This window comes from Parasteatoda tepidariorum, chromosome 2 (assembly GCF_043381705.1).
Source record: "Parasteatoda tepidariorum isolate YZ-2023 chromosome 2, CAS_Ptep_4.0, whole genome shotgun sequence".
Classification (NCBI taxonomy): domain Eukaryota; kingdom Metazoa; phylum Arthropoda; class Arachnida; order Araneae; family Theridiidae; genus Parasteatoda; species Parasteatoda tepidariorum.
The window spans coordinates 28,952,648-28,967,684 of record NC_092205.1 but is presented as its reverse complement, the minus strand read 5'-3'; the positions used below and the strand labels follow the sequence as shown (position 1 = coordinate 28,967,684).

Below are 15,037 nucleotides of genomic sequence, written 5' to 3'. Positions count from 1 at the left end.
GAAAGGGTGGTTAATGAATTGCGTAAGTACGCCAAATTATGTACATACCTTCGCTAATGCTGACAACACTGTGAGGGGGAAAAACTGGCTGATTGTCATTGAGGTCAATGATGTTAACGTGCAAAGTGCAAGTACCAGTCAATTGTGGTGACCCATCATCCACTGCTACAATGGTCAAGTGATAAGTGTCCCTGATTTCACGATCCAGAACAATGTTTGTTTTTACCGTGCCACTGAATGGAGGATCTATGATGAAGGCGTTGTCATGGTTTCCCTCTATTATGTGGTAGATGATGGTTCCCCGACCATCTTGATCTTCATCAGATGCCGTCACCTGTTTCAAATAAAGCATAAAAGATTATTATATTAACTGCAACTTACTGAGTTGTCAGCAATGATGAAATGTTGCTCATACCTGTGTAACAAATGTTCCTTTGTTGATTCCTTCCCAAACTGAAGAAACGTAGTGTTCCTGAGGAAAGGACGGAGAGTTGTCATTCTCATCCCTCAGCTGAAGGGTTAAAGTGGCATATCCATGAAGTGGCACTCTTCCCTCGCTGTAGGCCATGACCAGCATTCTGATTTGATGGGTTGCTTCGTAATCGAGATGAACCGAGTTTCCAATTGTGATCACACCTACAAAGATAAATAAAATTCTCTCTCATCATCAAGATCTGAGTGTGTTTCAAAATTGTGAGAAAATGAATATACTTACATTTCAAAGCATACAAATCATAATTTTCTAAAAATATGCATTTTATAACACTTGATACGAGTAGTTAGTCAAATCAATTTAACATGAAGACTGAAATTACTTTGGAAAAAAATCGACCATAATCTATATATTTAATCAATCAGTAAAGAGGACTGAAACATACTTGTTAATTAAATCTCACATATTTAATCAGTACGCTTCATGTAAGCAAACAGCTATCTTGTCTCGATCTTGAAATGTACAATTATTCCCCTTTAAACTTCAAATAACGGTCCAAAAGCATTTGTTATACATTTAAAACATGCCCTACTATCATTTCACACGAGAATTTAGATAAATAGTTTAATTATACACTAATTATTCATCAAATTTAAGGAGCTCCGAAAAAACACAAACTTTTTTACCAATGAGTTGCGAATTGGTATAAGCTTTATCAATTATTGTTGCTAAAATTTAACTACACCCTTTGAAGTGTGTAAAAATGCTGATATTAACTTGAGATATAATAATCATTCACACCAAAAAAGTTTTTCAACACCAAATTCATATGGGTATTACACCACAGTTTTTACAATGTAATTAGCCTTATTTTTTAATTGAATTGATGTTAATATACACATTTATGTAATATAATAAAGCAGCAATGCAACTAAGTACAGCAAACTTGTCTTTGTTATTTCAATATCATAGAATTATTTCCTTATAATGGGCATTTTTTTTTTCTTTAAATTTTTTCGGTTTTGATCAACACTTATTTTCCATGCCTTGCATATATTTTATTTTATGATTCGATACTTTTAAGATAAATTAGAAATCTAATCAGAGAATGATTCAGAGAAAGGGAAATATGAAATGAATAAATACCCGTCTTTGAGTCAATGTTGAGAGAGTTTTCTTCGTTGCCGCTCTTAATGGAATAAGAAATGGAAGCGTAGGATGACGCTGCCTTTACTTGGACGATTTGTTTACCAGATGGTGCATTCTCAAAGATTCTGACGTTGTACGATTCATTCTGGAAGTGAAGCCTGCTGTTGTAGGTAACGTCTCCCACCTGAATCTCCAGAACTCCTGGAAACACATGCATACATTTAATGGATTCACTTACCGATTTACTTTCAAAAAAATTGATTTAATTTTTTTTCCAGAATTTAATGAAAATTTTACACCTCATTTACAATCGATATTAACGTAGTTTATATTAATATCGATATCAGCAGCATCGATACTTACCTCTGGCTACTCTGGGAGTTTGCCCCCTGTCCCTGGCTTCGATTTCGCAATGGAAAACTTTTCCAGCATCGGCCAACAGACTTCCAGCCACTGTCACTATTCCAGTATCGGTGTCAAGATGAAACCGGTCACTCAAATAAGAACTTGTGAAACTGAAAAAAATATTATGATGAGCTGTTAAAAGATTACTTTATTAATTCGATCGAATTCCTATTAAAATTAACTCAAATTGCTACGACTAGAAGGTCAATAAAAATTCATAAAAAAATTTTGAATTATATGCAACAATAAACTATTACTTTGATCAGTGTGAGAGAAGACAAAGAAACAAATATTATCTTATTTGAAGTATTCCTTAATCTGATGAAATGAACCTAGGTTATTTGTTATTGAAATATAAATAAGGTTAAGTATTTCCACCTTAAAAATATAATGAGAATGTGATATGGTGAAAAAATACATAATTTAAACTTTTCAAAGGGGGGGGGGGATTATAAGAACAATTGTCTGCGTCAATAGCTAAGCTTATATTGCAGATCTTGTTGGCATACATCAATAATTGCTGTATTTCTCTGGATTCACTCAAAATCGATTTATAAAAAGTCATTCAATTTTTACAATTGTATCAATCTCAGTTTCAAGCAAAACTATTCCAAACAACTGGTATTTTAAGAATGCTATTTTAAGTTTAATATAAATAAACTAATTACATAGAATTCTAATGTTTCTAAAAACATTAATTTGACTACTCTTTTTAATCTAATAAATAGAATTAGATATAATAGAAATAAATAGACATGTTTTCCTAAGGCTTATACGAACATAGAAAAAGCATGCACAAAAAATTTGGTTTCGGAAAAGAAACAATTGAAATATTATTCAAATTAGCGATATTAGGAAGAATTAAGACGCACTCTTAGAAACATGATCTATATGCTCTTTATTAAAAGTACAATGGGGGGGGGGCGGAGGATGCTTATCAAACATTCCCAAAATTTTAAAAAGGATTAAAAGGATCCGTCAATTCCCACACTTATGTAATTAAAAAAAAAAAAAAAAAGAGAAAATACTTTGCTGACCTGAAATCTTAAGATGGGACACAAAACTCTAAGATCTGGGACAAAAGCGTGAGTGCCAAGTCTATTAAATTTTAATAGTAGGTAAGTGTAGTTTGATTTTGAACGCTAATTCTCTCGAATACTCGACTAAACTATATAATTGGATCATTGAGCAGGTTTATGAATACCTGTAGAACACTTCTCCGTTGGGTCCTTCGTCTCTGTCTTCTGCCTCCAATTGTATGAGTTGAGTTCCAGGTGCCGCATGAGCAGAAACAGACGCCAAGAAGGGATAGTCGGTGAATATAGGTCTGTTGTCATTGACGTCTGCAATGGTGATCTGAATGGTAGCCCTGGCAGAGCGTGCATCGTACAGTCCTCCATCAGTAGCTTGCACTTCAAACACAAACGACGTCTTTTTTTCTCGATCGAATGTACTGCAAATACAGAAAAGACTTTAACTACTAGTTTAACAATGCCCTTTAATATTGTTCTTTGTTATATCACTAAATATTCTTTGTATAGGATAAAAAATATCTGTATGAAACAAAATTTGAAATAGCCAACTTAACAGGGTTGAAATCTTCTATCAATTTCTTGATAATGACAGCGTAACATAGTTTGATTTTCGTTGCTGATTGAGAAAATTGCAGTTATATTTCTTTCATAACTTTTCTTTCCTTTTGTTAGAATTTAAATAAAATTTCTAGAGGATTTTAAAACATAAAAATAAGCACAATTATTTTTAATTTTATTTGCATTTTAAAAATTAAAATCTTAAGCTAAAATAAGTTTTTTTTTTTCAATTTGAGTTAGATTAGTTATTATTATTTTTTTTAACTCGATAAGGATTTTTTTAAGGCAAAACAATTATCTAACTCGGTTAGACTCTCGGCAGATATGACGTTACAATGACATCACAAAAAAGGAAGAGCTCAGAATGGTAAAAAATCATTTTTCCTCAAAGTCGTGAGTGAGAATTTGCAATTTTTACGTCATATTTGCAACGCTGACGAGCATCTCGGAAAAATTAAATTAAAAGAAAAAAAAGGTGTTGAAGTTTTTAATTTTTTAGTATTCGAAATCTCACTGCTATACTTTCTAATTTATTATTCTAAGAACTTGGTAGAAATTCTCTATTAGAAGTATTATTTTTTAAATTATTGAAAAGATAAAGTAGTGAGATTTCGAATATTCTTTCAGAATCTTCACTACAAACGTTTTAATCTTCTTAAAACGCTGCTTAGCTTTTTTTTCTTCCTTTTTTTAATATTTATTATGTATCTTATTAATAGCTTTTCATCGTTTGTGTTTTAATAATAGAGGAAAAATTATTATTTTTTAAAATCTAAATTTCAAGTTTATATGTATAATAGATTCTTGATGCATATTAGATTAAACGTTTGAAAATGTGATTAGGAAAAAGTAAGAAAAAAAATCACAAATTATTTTGCTAACAATAAAAAAAAAAAAACGTCCAATGAGAGAGAATTTGCTAATTGTATACTTAACGTTCGAAAAAATACGTTTTAAACGCGTTTCAATTTATTAAAGTTTAACAAGGTGTTTTATTTCGCGCGCTGTACGACTATTATAAGAATGTTTTATACCCAGCAGTTGTGATGGCTCCCGTGAAACTGTCAATTCTGAACAGAGAATGACTTTCATTCCTAAGAGAATATGTGATCTTGCCGTTAACTCCAGTGTCTGGGTCATGTGCTGTGGCGATGAGGACGGTGCTGTTGACTGCTATGTCTTCTGCTATGATGGCCGAATACTCGTTCTGTTCGAACTGCGGATCGTTGTCATTCTGATCCAGCACAATGACGGTGATGTTGCACATGCCGGCTAGCGGAGGTTCACCTTGATCATGCGCAGAAATCAATAGCCTGTAATGATCCACTTGTTCACGATCCAGGTTACGACTTGCTAACTCACCAGAATGAAGATCAATGCTGAACTTGTTGCCCGTATTGCCATCTGTAATTAAGAAATAAAAAGAGAGTTGTAACGCTAGCAACACTCTCCAAGTTTAACATTTTTACTGTACGAAACTTTCATCTCCATGCAATTAGTGTGTATTTTTTAGACAATCATCTGGTTTTAAATCTTTAGAAAAAAGATATGTGGTAGGCAATTTTTAAAATACGATACAGGTTTGAAATGTGGCAGTAAAATAATTCAAAGTCATGTAAGCAATTAAAACACAAGCACTCCTCTATAAAATGCAAAATATCGATTTAAACTTATACTCATAACTTAGCTTTTGGAGATATTTGTATTACAGTTTCTCCCTGTAACTTAATTTTACTCGTACAGCAAGAAAATAAGATGGGACTCTAAACTCTGCCAGTTTTTGAAAATATTATTTTTAGTGTTTGGGCGAATTCAGTAACACAAGATAATTAATTTTATTTTATTTTGTAACAGTCGTTGAACAGCCGATCCAATTTTATGGGTTTACGACAACTAATGTTCAACTCCGTAGCCTTGTAATTTTGAACCCAATCCATAAGACAAGGGAATTCTTGGATCGAATTAGAGAAATTTTGCCTTCGAGGAGGACTTATTGATGGAGCTAACCCACATTTGCGTTTCATAGAGAGGAAGACCACGAGAACCTCCCACGGTTAGCCTGACGGCAAGGGGACTCTAATCCATGATCCGTCTACCACTGAGGATATTTCACGTCAGCACTGTGGTCGGTGCAAACCGGATGCGGAATTCGTATCGACTGGGATTCGAATCCTGTTTGCCTCATTGGAAGGCGAACGCTCTATCCCCTGAGCCATCGTGGCTCAAGATAACTAATTGAGCTTATCTGAAGACTGGAATTCATAACTTAAGAAACTGGCAGAATTACCTCAGAACTCAGAAGCATTTCCTCAAATTCATAAGGTATATTTCAATTTTTAGTAAATTTAAAGAACATTGTTCTGAAAAATTTTAACATCTAGTATGCATGTCCTAAATGCTGTAAAAAATGCTACTAATTTATAAACAGATTAAAAATAGACATTTTAAATATCACTTCGATATTACTTGGTACACAAAATGTAATTAATTTCATTGATATTGGTTATTAGTTACATTGGTTACCTGTTATTTTGTAGGTCACTTCGGCGTTGGAATTCAAATCCTTATCGGTCGCAACTAAGGTATGAATCACACTAAAATCACTGTTCTCAGGAACTCGTAGAGTGTAGCAGGAATCGCTTGAAAACTTGGGTGCATGGTCGTTTACATCTAGGAGTTCTACTTTGACAGTCGTGACGTCGTGCTTGGATGGCAAAGCTCCGTCTTTCACATAAACTGTCACCAGAAAAGAGGATTGGTCTTCTCTGTCCAGCAAAGATGCTGTTTGTATCTCCCCCGTCTGAGAATTGATGGAGAACTTATTCTGCGCCACTCCCTTTGGTATCCAGTAAGTCAGTTTTCCGTTGTCACCTATAAATCAAAACAAATAGTAAATAATACGCTAGATAAATTTTTAATTTTTTTTGTTGCTGCTAACTTTAATTATCACCTAAGATTTTACTAGGTCGTCCAATTCTGGTCATGTTGTGGCGTAGACACAAAGCTGTGCAATTAAAGAGATTTTGCGTAATTAAACAGATTGTTTTTTCCTGTTCAAATATCCTTACTGTTAACGCTAAGGGGAACCCGAACGGTTTCAAAATCTATTATTTCATCTTAAGTACGATTTTATTAATAGTTTCAGTCACTTTAACGAAATTACATGACTAAAAAAAATTACAATTATATGCAGCTTGTTGATAGTCTAATTACACAGTTTCCGATGATCAATCACTTGAAAAATAAAAACCTGGAGACTATTTAGGTATTTCGAGATAATTTACTCCTAAGATCATTCCGAAATACAAATTAGGGAAGGAGATCGAAATTAACTCTCTCCATATATGTACTATTTTTATTATTTGTTTATCTACTTGAGAATTAAGGATTGAGCCAAGCACACTAGGCATAAAAGTTTATTCACTATGTATGAGCTGCAATTCGCAGTCATTTATTATTCCCTTTTTGATACTACACCCTTTCTTGCTGTAAGATTCTTTCAGAGTTGTTCACATTTACGCTACGACTTTTATATAAAATAATAACAACACGGCGGCAGGTTTTTTTTTTCCTTACCAAGATCTCCATCGGATGCTTGGACTTTGGTTACGAATGTTCCGTTAGGGGCAGCTTCTGAAACATTAGCTTGGTAGAGTCGTTGTTTGAACTTGGGAGCATTATCATTTGCATCCTCGATGTAAATGTGGAGAACTTGAAAACTGGATCGTGAGGGTCGACCGTGATCACTGGCCGTGATGTTTAATTCGTAGTAATCGATGATTTCGCGATCCAGTTGCTTGGCGACTGTCAGTAATCCTGTAAATAGAGAACATGAGAGCTTATGCATTCTTATTTATCAAAATCTTTATTTATCATGTCGCTAGCATTTATTTTTTTAGTGTACAAAGTCTATTATAGAATCAACATTCATTAAAGTTCGTTGAAGATTTTGAATAAAAGTTAAGCTGTGATTTGTTCGCAAAGAAAATTTTTGTAATGATTTTACTTTTTGAGCGTTAATTAAATATATAAACTTACTTACACAATAAAGTTTCTTGTTAAAGTTGTTTTATTATAAAATAGGATTTAGTAATTACATTAGAAATTATAGCAGTAGTTTGCTAGGTTGTCAGAGATAACAGTTTACATTATGAACATTTCTACTGTAATATTTTTTATAGAATAGGAATTACATCTTGGGGTTCATAATGTTAGCACACAAGTAGTTTTTAAACCACTGAGAACAGAATGAGGCATTTAAACATGGCGTAGTCAACACCGTTAATTTTTTTAATTTTTACATTTGATTTTAAAATTTAAATTTCCAGCCTAACGAAGAAATTTTAGTTTTAATCATAACAAATCGCGTCGATTAAAATTAACTCAATTTGGTTTAAGAAATGAAAGTGACATTTTTGTTTAGTATGATAGGACGAGTTATCACGCAAGAAAAAAAATTAAGAAACTATTACTTTATTTTTCGACAATGACATTTTAATACGAAACATGTAGGCTGGATATGATAAATACACCTCAACTTGTCTATTAAAATGTGTTGGAAACTCAACTCTTACTTCACATTGTTACAGTTATCAATAAATGCAATTGCTATGGTTTCAAATTCCTTTATATACTTTGAATATAAAGGGGAGATTATACGCCATACACAGCATTATCTCCAAAACACATAGAACAATAACAGTTAAAGATTCTAAATAATAATTAAAAGAACAATCATAGATAACAAGTGATGTCTTACCCGTGTCATAGTCCAATGCAAAGTGGCCACCCTTGTTTCCGTTCGATATAATGTATGTCACCTTACCGTTGTCTCTGGAATCTTTATCCGTGGCTATGACGTGGAGAATAGGGTAGTTGAGAGGCTCGCTCTCTACAACTGTTACTTTGTTCTGAGTTTTGAAGATGGGGGAATTGTCATTCTTGTCCTCTACGAGGATCTTGCACGTGACACTCGTGGCCATTCGTAGCTTCACATCACGGGCCTGGTCAGTGGCGGTGACTATGATGGTATATTCCTGGATAGATTCGTAGTCGAGTCCATCCACTAGGCTGAGTCCTCCGGTTCTTTTGTCAACCTCAAAAGCAGAGGTGGGGGACTGCTGGGAAATCTGATAAGCCACCTGCCCGTTGATACCACCATCGCTGTCCGTGACGCTGAAATTCCAGACCAGCGTTCCTTGTGACGTGTTCTCGGGTATTGAAAATAGCACGGGATCGTTCTTGAACACCGGAGCGCAGTCGTTCATGTCTTCCACCTCAATCTTCACACTGATAACCCTGCTATAAGGATTCACCGCACTGTTGTCGTACGCTTTGATTTGGAGATGATACTCCGACGCCTTCTCAAAGTCAACGTCAGCAATCGTATACAGACTTCCAGTACTGTGAATGATGTCAAAAGTATCGAACAGATTGCCACCAACAATCGAGTACATGATGCGTCCACTTTGTCTCCTATCTTCGTCTACGATTTGAACCACTCCCACCTCTTGTCCAACACTGATACCTTCTTTGACTTTGAAAGAGACGCTGGTCGAAGGGAAGACAGGGTGGTTGTCGTTCAAGTCCAATATCTGTATCTGGAGTTTCAGCTCACTCCTAAGTGCGGGAGAGCCTTTATCTCGAGCTAGAAGTGTTAAAGTGTACAGCTTTTCATTCTCGTGATCCAACAATTTCCTGGTTTTAACGACGCCAGTTGCAGAGTCAATACTAAATGCGTTGAAACCATCCATATTTTCAGAACCTAAATTTAAAAAGAAATAAATCAAGATTATGGAAACAGTTTAAAATCGGAATTGGAAATCGTAGCTTTAAATTTTCAATAGCGTATAAAAAAATTTCCAACCGTAATGCTTGTGATTTTAAACATTTGATGAAGAGACGCCGATATCTTGGTATTGTTATATTTAAATATCATTAGAATTAATACATATTTTTATGCTGCATATTCCTTCATTGAACTTTCTAATCAATATCCTGTTTTTAAGATTCAGTTTCTACTTGTATTTTAGATGAATGGATGACCCTGTATTTTCTTGAAGTATGAACTTAAGTTTATACTTCTAGACATTCCCTGTCTACTCCACACGTTTTTCCAAGTTGAATAAAGCTTTGGACCTCAATTATCAGAAGCATTTATATCTTAAACAACTTAAATGTCGGGCTGCTATTGATAAGATACTGAATTAAAAAAATAAAAGAAAAGGGAAAAATCAAGATATTACAGATAAAAAATTGGAAAAAATTTTTTGGTTGGGCTCATCATTACTGAGACGTTTTTAAATATTATAAGGCCTCCTTCGAAACAAATATGCTCAAAATGTGATAGAAAATTGTTATTTTTCGCTTTGAAAATACAGCAAAAAGGACTCCTTATAGTTCTTTTCGCAGTAAGCCAAATTAAATTGAGATTGTAGCAAACTTTTGAACGACAGAAGAGACAGTTATCTTGTAACTTTGGACATAAAATCATGACGTGAAATGAACCGATTCATTATGCACTCTTTTAGAAAATTAACTGTAAGGAGATTGAGTTTGATCGTAACGCTTTACAGGTTTCGATTTACGTGGCACTTTTACACTAGGTTATGAGACCAGAGACTGTATCGATTTAGGCTATGAGAATAAACGACATCTGGACTTGTTCATGCAAAAGTTTATAAAAAGAAGAAGTTAGAAAAAATCACCTTTCGCGATTTCGTAAGTTATGGAGCCATTCTCATCTTGATCGGCATCATCGGCTATGACTTGCACCACCTCAGTGCCCAGCGGTTGCTTCTCTAGGACTTCAATGATGGACTCTGCAGGTTCTAGAAATACTGGCGCATTGTCATTTACATCGAGAATCTTGATTTCCACCAAAGCTCGGTCAGATCGAAATGGAGTTCCCTGATCCTTTACCTCTGCAGTGAGTTCGTATTTGGGATAATTTTCTCTGTCCAGAACTACTTTTGTAAAAATTTCACCTTGAAAAAACAAACAAAAAGCTATTGAAATTTCTTATTACAAATGCATAGTGGAAAAACTATAAATGGTATGTATACCATAAATGATATGTAATATACAGATCTGGGTTATCCATAATAATCATTTACACTGTCTATTTTTTCAATCTTGTTAAAAGCAAAGTTAAAAAGAAAAACATTTAATATTTAAGTGAAAACAGATGAAAACGTTTCCAAACTGCTACCAATACTTATGGAGATAAACAAAATCAAAGACGGAATTTAAGTAATTTATAGCTATTCTGTTTTAGGATGAATCTGAAAAGCGAGCACTCTAAACTTATTGAGCAACAAATCTTAATGATATCTTAGCTTGCATCATCTCAGTATTTTGTTAGAATTTATTAATGTTTTTTTTTCTGCGTAAATTTCATCTTACAACTCTTTTCTTACTTCAATTTATATAAGGATTCTAAAAACTAGACGTCGAGAGCTTCATCTTATCTTATATGTCATAGTCACAGCATATAACAGTACATTTTATATATTTTCATAGTATAAAATTTATCGTACTATGGAAAACGGCATATAAGTGATTGATAATTATATAAAAACTAAAACTCATGACTAAATAAGCAATAAAAAATTAGCTAGTATCGTAAACTGAAGTTTACACAAAGTATTACCTGTCACTGGATTGATTTGAAAACTTCCATTAGAATTGAGGAGGGCATAGCGGAGAGAAGCATTGTTGCCCAAATCTTTGTCATGTGCAGACAGAGTCCCAACATGTTGGCCGGGTTCTAGGTTCTCTTCCACAGCAAATTGAAAAGTATCTTCTACGAATTGAGGGTCATTGTCGTTGGCATCGAGTACCCTCACATAAACAAGGGTCGAGGACGATAGAGGCGGTATTCCATTGTCTGCAGCGGTCACAGTCAGGGTATATTCGTCACCAGATTCACGATCTAACTCTTCTTTGAGGTACAAGTAACCACTGTTGGGGAATATTCCGAACTTTCTGATGCCCCCTTCCTCGGAGGACAGCTTGTACGTGAGCCGAGCATTGTTGCCCGTGTCCATGTCTGTAGCAGTCACTTGGAAGAATTGGGTGTTCACCGATAGAGATTCTATTACGTTCACTTTGAAATCGTTCTTTTCAAATGTAGGGGCGTTATCGTTTACGTCTTGCACCTCCACCATCAGCGTGACATTGGAAGAAAGCGGGGGACTTCCCAGATCAGTGGCACTCAGCTTGAGGATGTAATGGCGCCGGGTTTCATAGTCGAGCGATCTTTGCAGAACAATGCTTCCTGACCTCTCACCGATTACGAAAAAGACGTTGTCGGGATTGTCCCCCAACAAATAATAGTGCACCTCACCGTTCCTGTTGCTGTCAGGGTCTTCAGCATGCACAACATAGATCGGGATGCTCAGATCTGCATTTTCAGGAATGCTGATTTTCAACGAGTTGCTTGAAAATCGTGGCGCATTATCATTGACGTCCCAAATGGTTACGTTCACCTGAAATAATAAAAGTAGGATTATTTATTTGATATTGGAATGAAACTTGATTTTTTACTTTGTTTACTCGGTCATTCGTCAGTTGCTTACTTCTTTTGGTTTGTTTTACGGATATTTTATTTAAAAAATTGTACGCTGTAGGGAATGTTAAAAAACATTCACATAGTTGAATGAAAACACTGGCATACATGAATGAGAGTACACTTTTAGAATTGAGTGAAATTTTACTGTTCTAAATCTGCACTTTTCTTAGGGATTGTATTTGCATTTATTCTAATTTGATTACTAACCTGAGTGTGACCATATATGGGAGGTCTTCCACAAGCTGCTTGCACATTTAACAACAGAAAATGATATTTTTCATGATCGAGTCTTCTTTTTGTTCTTATAGTTCCAGATCCAGGGTCTATAGTGAAAAATCCTTCGGGATCTCCCGAGTATATAGCATAGCGAATAGGTCCAGCTCCTAGAAAAAATATACTTATACAGTCAAATAAAATTGGCAATTTCAACGAAGAGTTGTAATGCTAAGGAATCATTCTCACTTCCTCCGACTCTCATACGCGATGCGATTCCCACATGCGTTAGTAGTTTAAATCTTACATGCGATGAATTCAAAATATCACCTTTGCATGAATATAATTCTCAATGAATAACCCATTAAGGGGCCATTCAGTCTGCATTCAACTGCCTAGACGCGCTTGCGAATGTTTTGAAACTACGTATAAGACGAACTGCTCGCTTTTGTGCATTGCGATACGCATCAACGTCCGATCGCAAATGTGAGTCGCATGCACGAAGAATGTTCCAGAACAGAGTCTACGATAAAACTTTGATGCCGATCTTACTATTTATAAATTACTTACTTGGATCTCGACTGATGGCAGTAACCTTGCCAACAATGGACTCTTGGGCGGAGTCTTCCTGGACGAAGAAATTGTACCGTGCCTGCTTGAAGACGGGGGGACGCTGGTTGGAGCTAAAGACGCTAATATAAACATTCGCCTTGACGTTTGCAGTCAAACCACCGCCATCTTTAGCTGACACGATCAGGTGGTACAAGCGTTCGACACTCAGACTTTTGATTACAAATATTTCACCTGGAAACGAAGTTTTGATTAAACTCAGTGATAAAAGAAATATGTCATGACTGGAAATTCATTTACAAGATAAAGAATCGAGTATGAACTTCGCATAATGGATACTTACCTGACTGATGATCTATTTGGAAGAGACCGACGTCATTGCCAGCTATAATTTCGTAAGATATCTGTCCAAACCTTCCGGAATCGTTATCAGTGGCCACAACTACGATAACAGCACTCGTGATAATGAGTTCTCCCTCTGGCAAGCTCACGTTGTACTCTTCTGGGTAGAACACAGGTCTGTTGTCATTCACGTCGATCACTTGGACCTTGACGACTGCGGTGCAGCTCAAACCACCTGCAAAGAAAGACTGTATTAGTCTAATCATCTTCTATACCAGAATTGAAATGCCTGTTCGCTTGGTCAGAAGTTAGAATTGAGAGGAGACTGATGATTGCAAAGAAAAAAAATCCCCGTTTATTCTCTGTGCATGGGCATGGGAATTAGTTCCACAATCCCAGAACGTCATTAAGTAAAAAGAATTTCATACAATCGATGCACTCTTTTGATCCGTTGTTTTCTCTTGAAATACACTGAATATTTTTCAGAAAATATCTTTCAATAGAAAAAACCTATTCTATACAAGGAACTTAACCCGAAAAACATGATATAAAATGGCATGTTATTTTCGTTAAATAATTTCTGGTTCAATCGATTTGCTGATGGTTTAAACGTTTTATTTCTTCCCTTTGACGTTTGAATCCTATAACTGTAAAAGTTTTATGCTTTCTATTTTTCTATGGTGTAATGTTAAAAGTTGAGTAAGTAGTTTCACTTTTTTTTGAAAAATAAGTGACCTAAGATAATCAAAATACTAATATCTGGTGAGAGCCACGAATAACAAAATAGAGAGACTGGTGCTCCCGAAACAGCTATAATCGCTTATGAGAACCAAAATTTTATTAAAGTAACAAAATTTAATCCATAACTTAGGACACTATTTATAAACTATCTGACAGAAAAGAATCCAGCAACCCAGTTGTACGAGCACAGAGAGTCCTAGTATGTATATCAATTATGATGTTAGTCTCCCTTTCTTATCGATGATAATTCGCACACATCCGGAACATCTTTCCACCAGTTTATGATTGGTACCCATTTTAATTGACTTCTATAATAGCTAAGTCATTCTAATTCATCTCAAAGGTGTTTTAGAGAATCTAGATCGGGGCTCTGAGAAAATCAGGTTTGTTTTAGAACACCCATTTCGTCAAACTGTGGTTGCGCTAGTCTCAATTTGCGAATGATGCAGTTATCTTACTGGAAAAGTAATCTCCCAAGATGTTGCCACAGAATTAAGACTGTCCCTATATATCTCAGATTTCATGTTTCTAATCACTTAGGGTTCCCAAGCTAAACCATGACCTCCCCCTCCACTTTGGTGATTTTGGTGAGCATCCGAATACTTTTGGTAAAAATAGTGTAGAATGGAACCACGTATTAATGATTTATAAAGTTACCAGTTTTCTATTGATGAAAGGGCTTATAGGGCAATACCCATATTTTTTTCCAAAGATGTGGTCTTGTGTTTCTGAGATCCTACTAGATAAAGGTAGAATAGAATGGAAATTGGTGTATTTCCCAACAAAAACACTCTCTTGGAGAACAATTTGAAAATGAAGCTTTTCTTCATTGAAATAAAGAAAATTAAATTTGCTATGATAAAAATTTTTTATTGTAGTAATTTTTAGGAACAAATGTCAATCGTCTTTCCTCGCGAAATTAACAATTTTATTGAATTCACTCGATTCGTTGCTTTATGTACTTAAAATATTTTTTCTTCCTACTTACAATATTATTTTTGGTAAATTTGACCGGTTGCT

General features: G+C 35.0%; 1 protein-coding gene across 1 annotated transcript in view; it reads right to left on the bottom strand.

Moving 5' to 3' along the window:
• LOC107449611 (dachsous cadherin-related 1) overlaps window positions 1-15,037 on the bottom strand; it is a 132,778-nt gene that overhangs the window by 12,811 nt on the left and 104,930 nt on the right. Inside the window, exons 4-17 of the mRNA XM_043044027.2 lie at window positions 13,278-13,511; window positions 12,935-13,168; window positions 12,359-12,534; window positions 11,231-12,068; window positions 10,287-10,565; window positions 8,339-9,343; window positions 7,156-7,395; window positions 6,103-6,450; window positions 4,614-4,983; window positions 3,192-3,440; window positions 1,946-2,097; window positions 1,580-1,783; window positions 416-636; window positions 49-334 (exon numbers count right to left, since the gene is read on the bottom strand). Coding sequence (XP_042899961.1) covers window positions 49-334; window positions 416-636; window positions 1,580-1,783; window positions 1,946-2,097; window positions 3,192-3,440; window positions 4,614-4,983; window positions 6,103-6,450; window positions 7,156-7,395; window positions 8,339-9,343; window positions 10,287-10,565; window positions 11,231-12,068; window positions 12,359-12,534; window positions 12,935-13,168; window positions 13,278-13,511 — 4,836 coding nt within the window. The remainder of the gene's footprint in view (window positions 1-48; window positions 335-415; window positions 637-1,579; window positions 1,784-1,945; window positions 2,098-3,191; window positions 3,441-4,613; window positions 4,984-6,102; window positions 6,451-7,155; window positions 7,396-8,338; window positions 9,344-10,286; window positions 10,566-11,230; window positions 12,069-12,358; window positions 12,535-12,934; window positions 13,169-13,277; window positions 13,512-15,037) is intronic.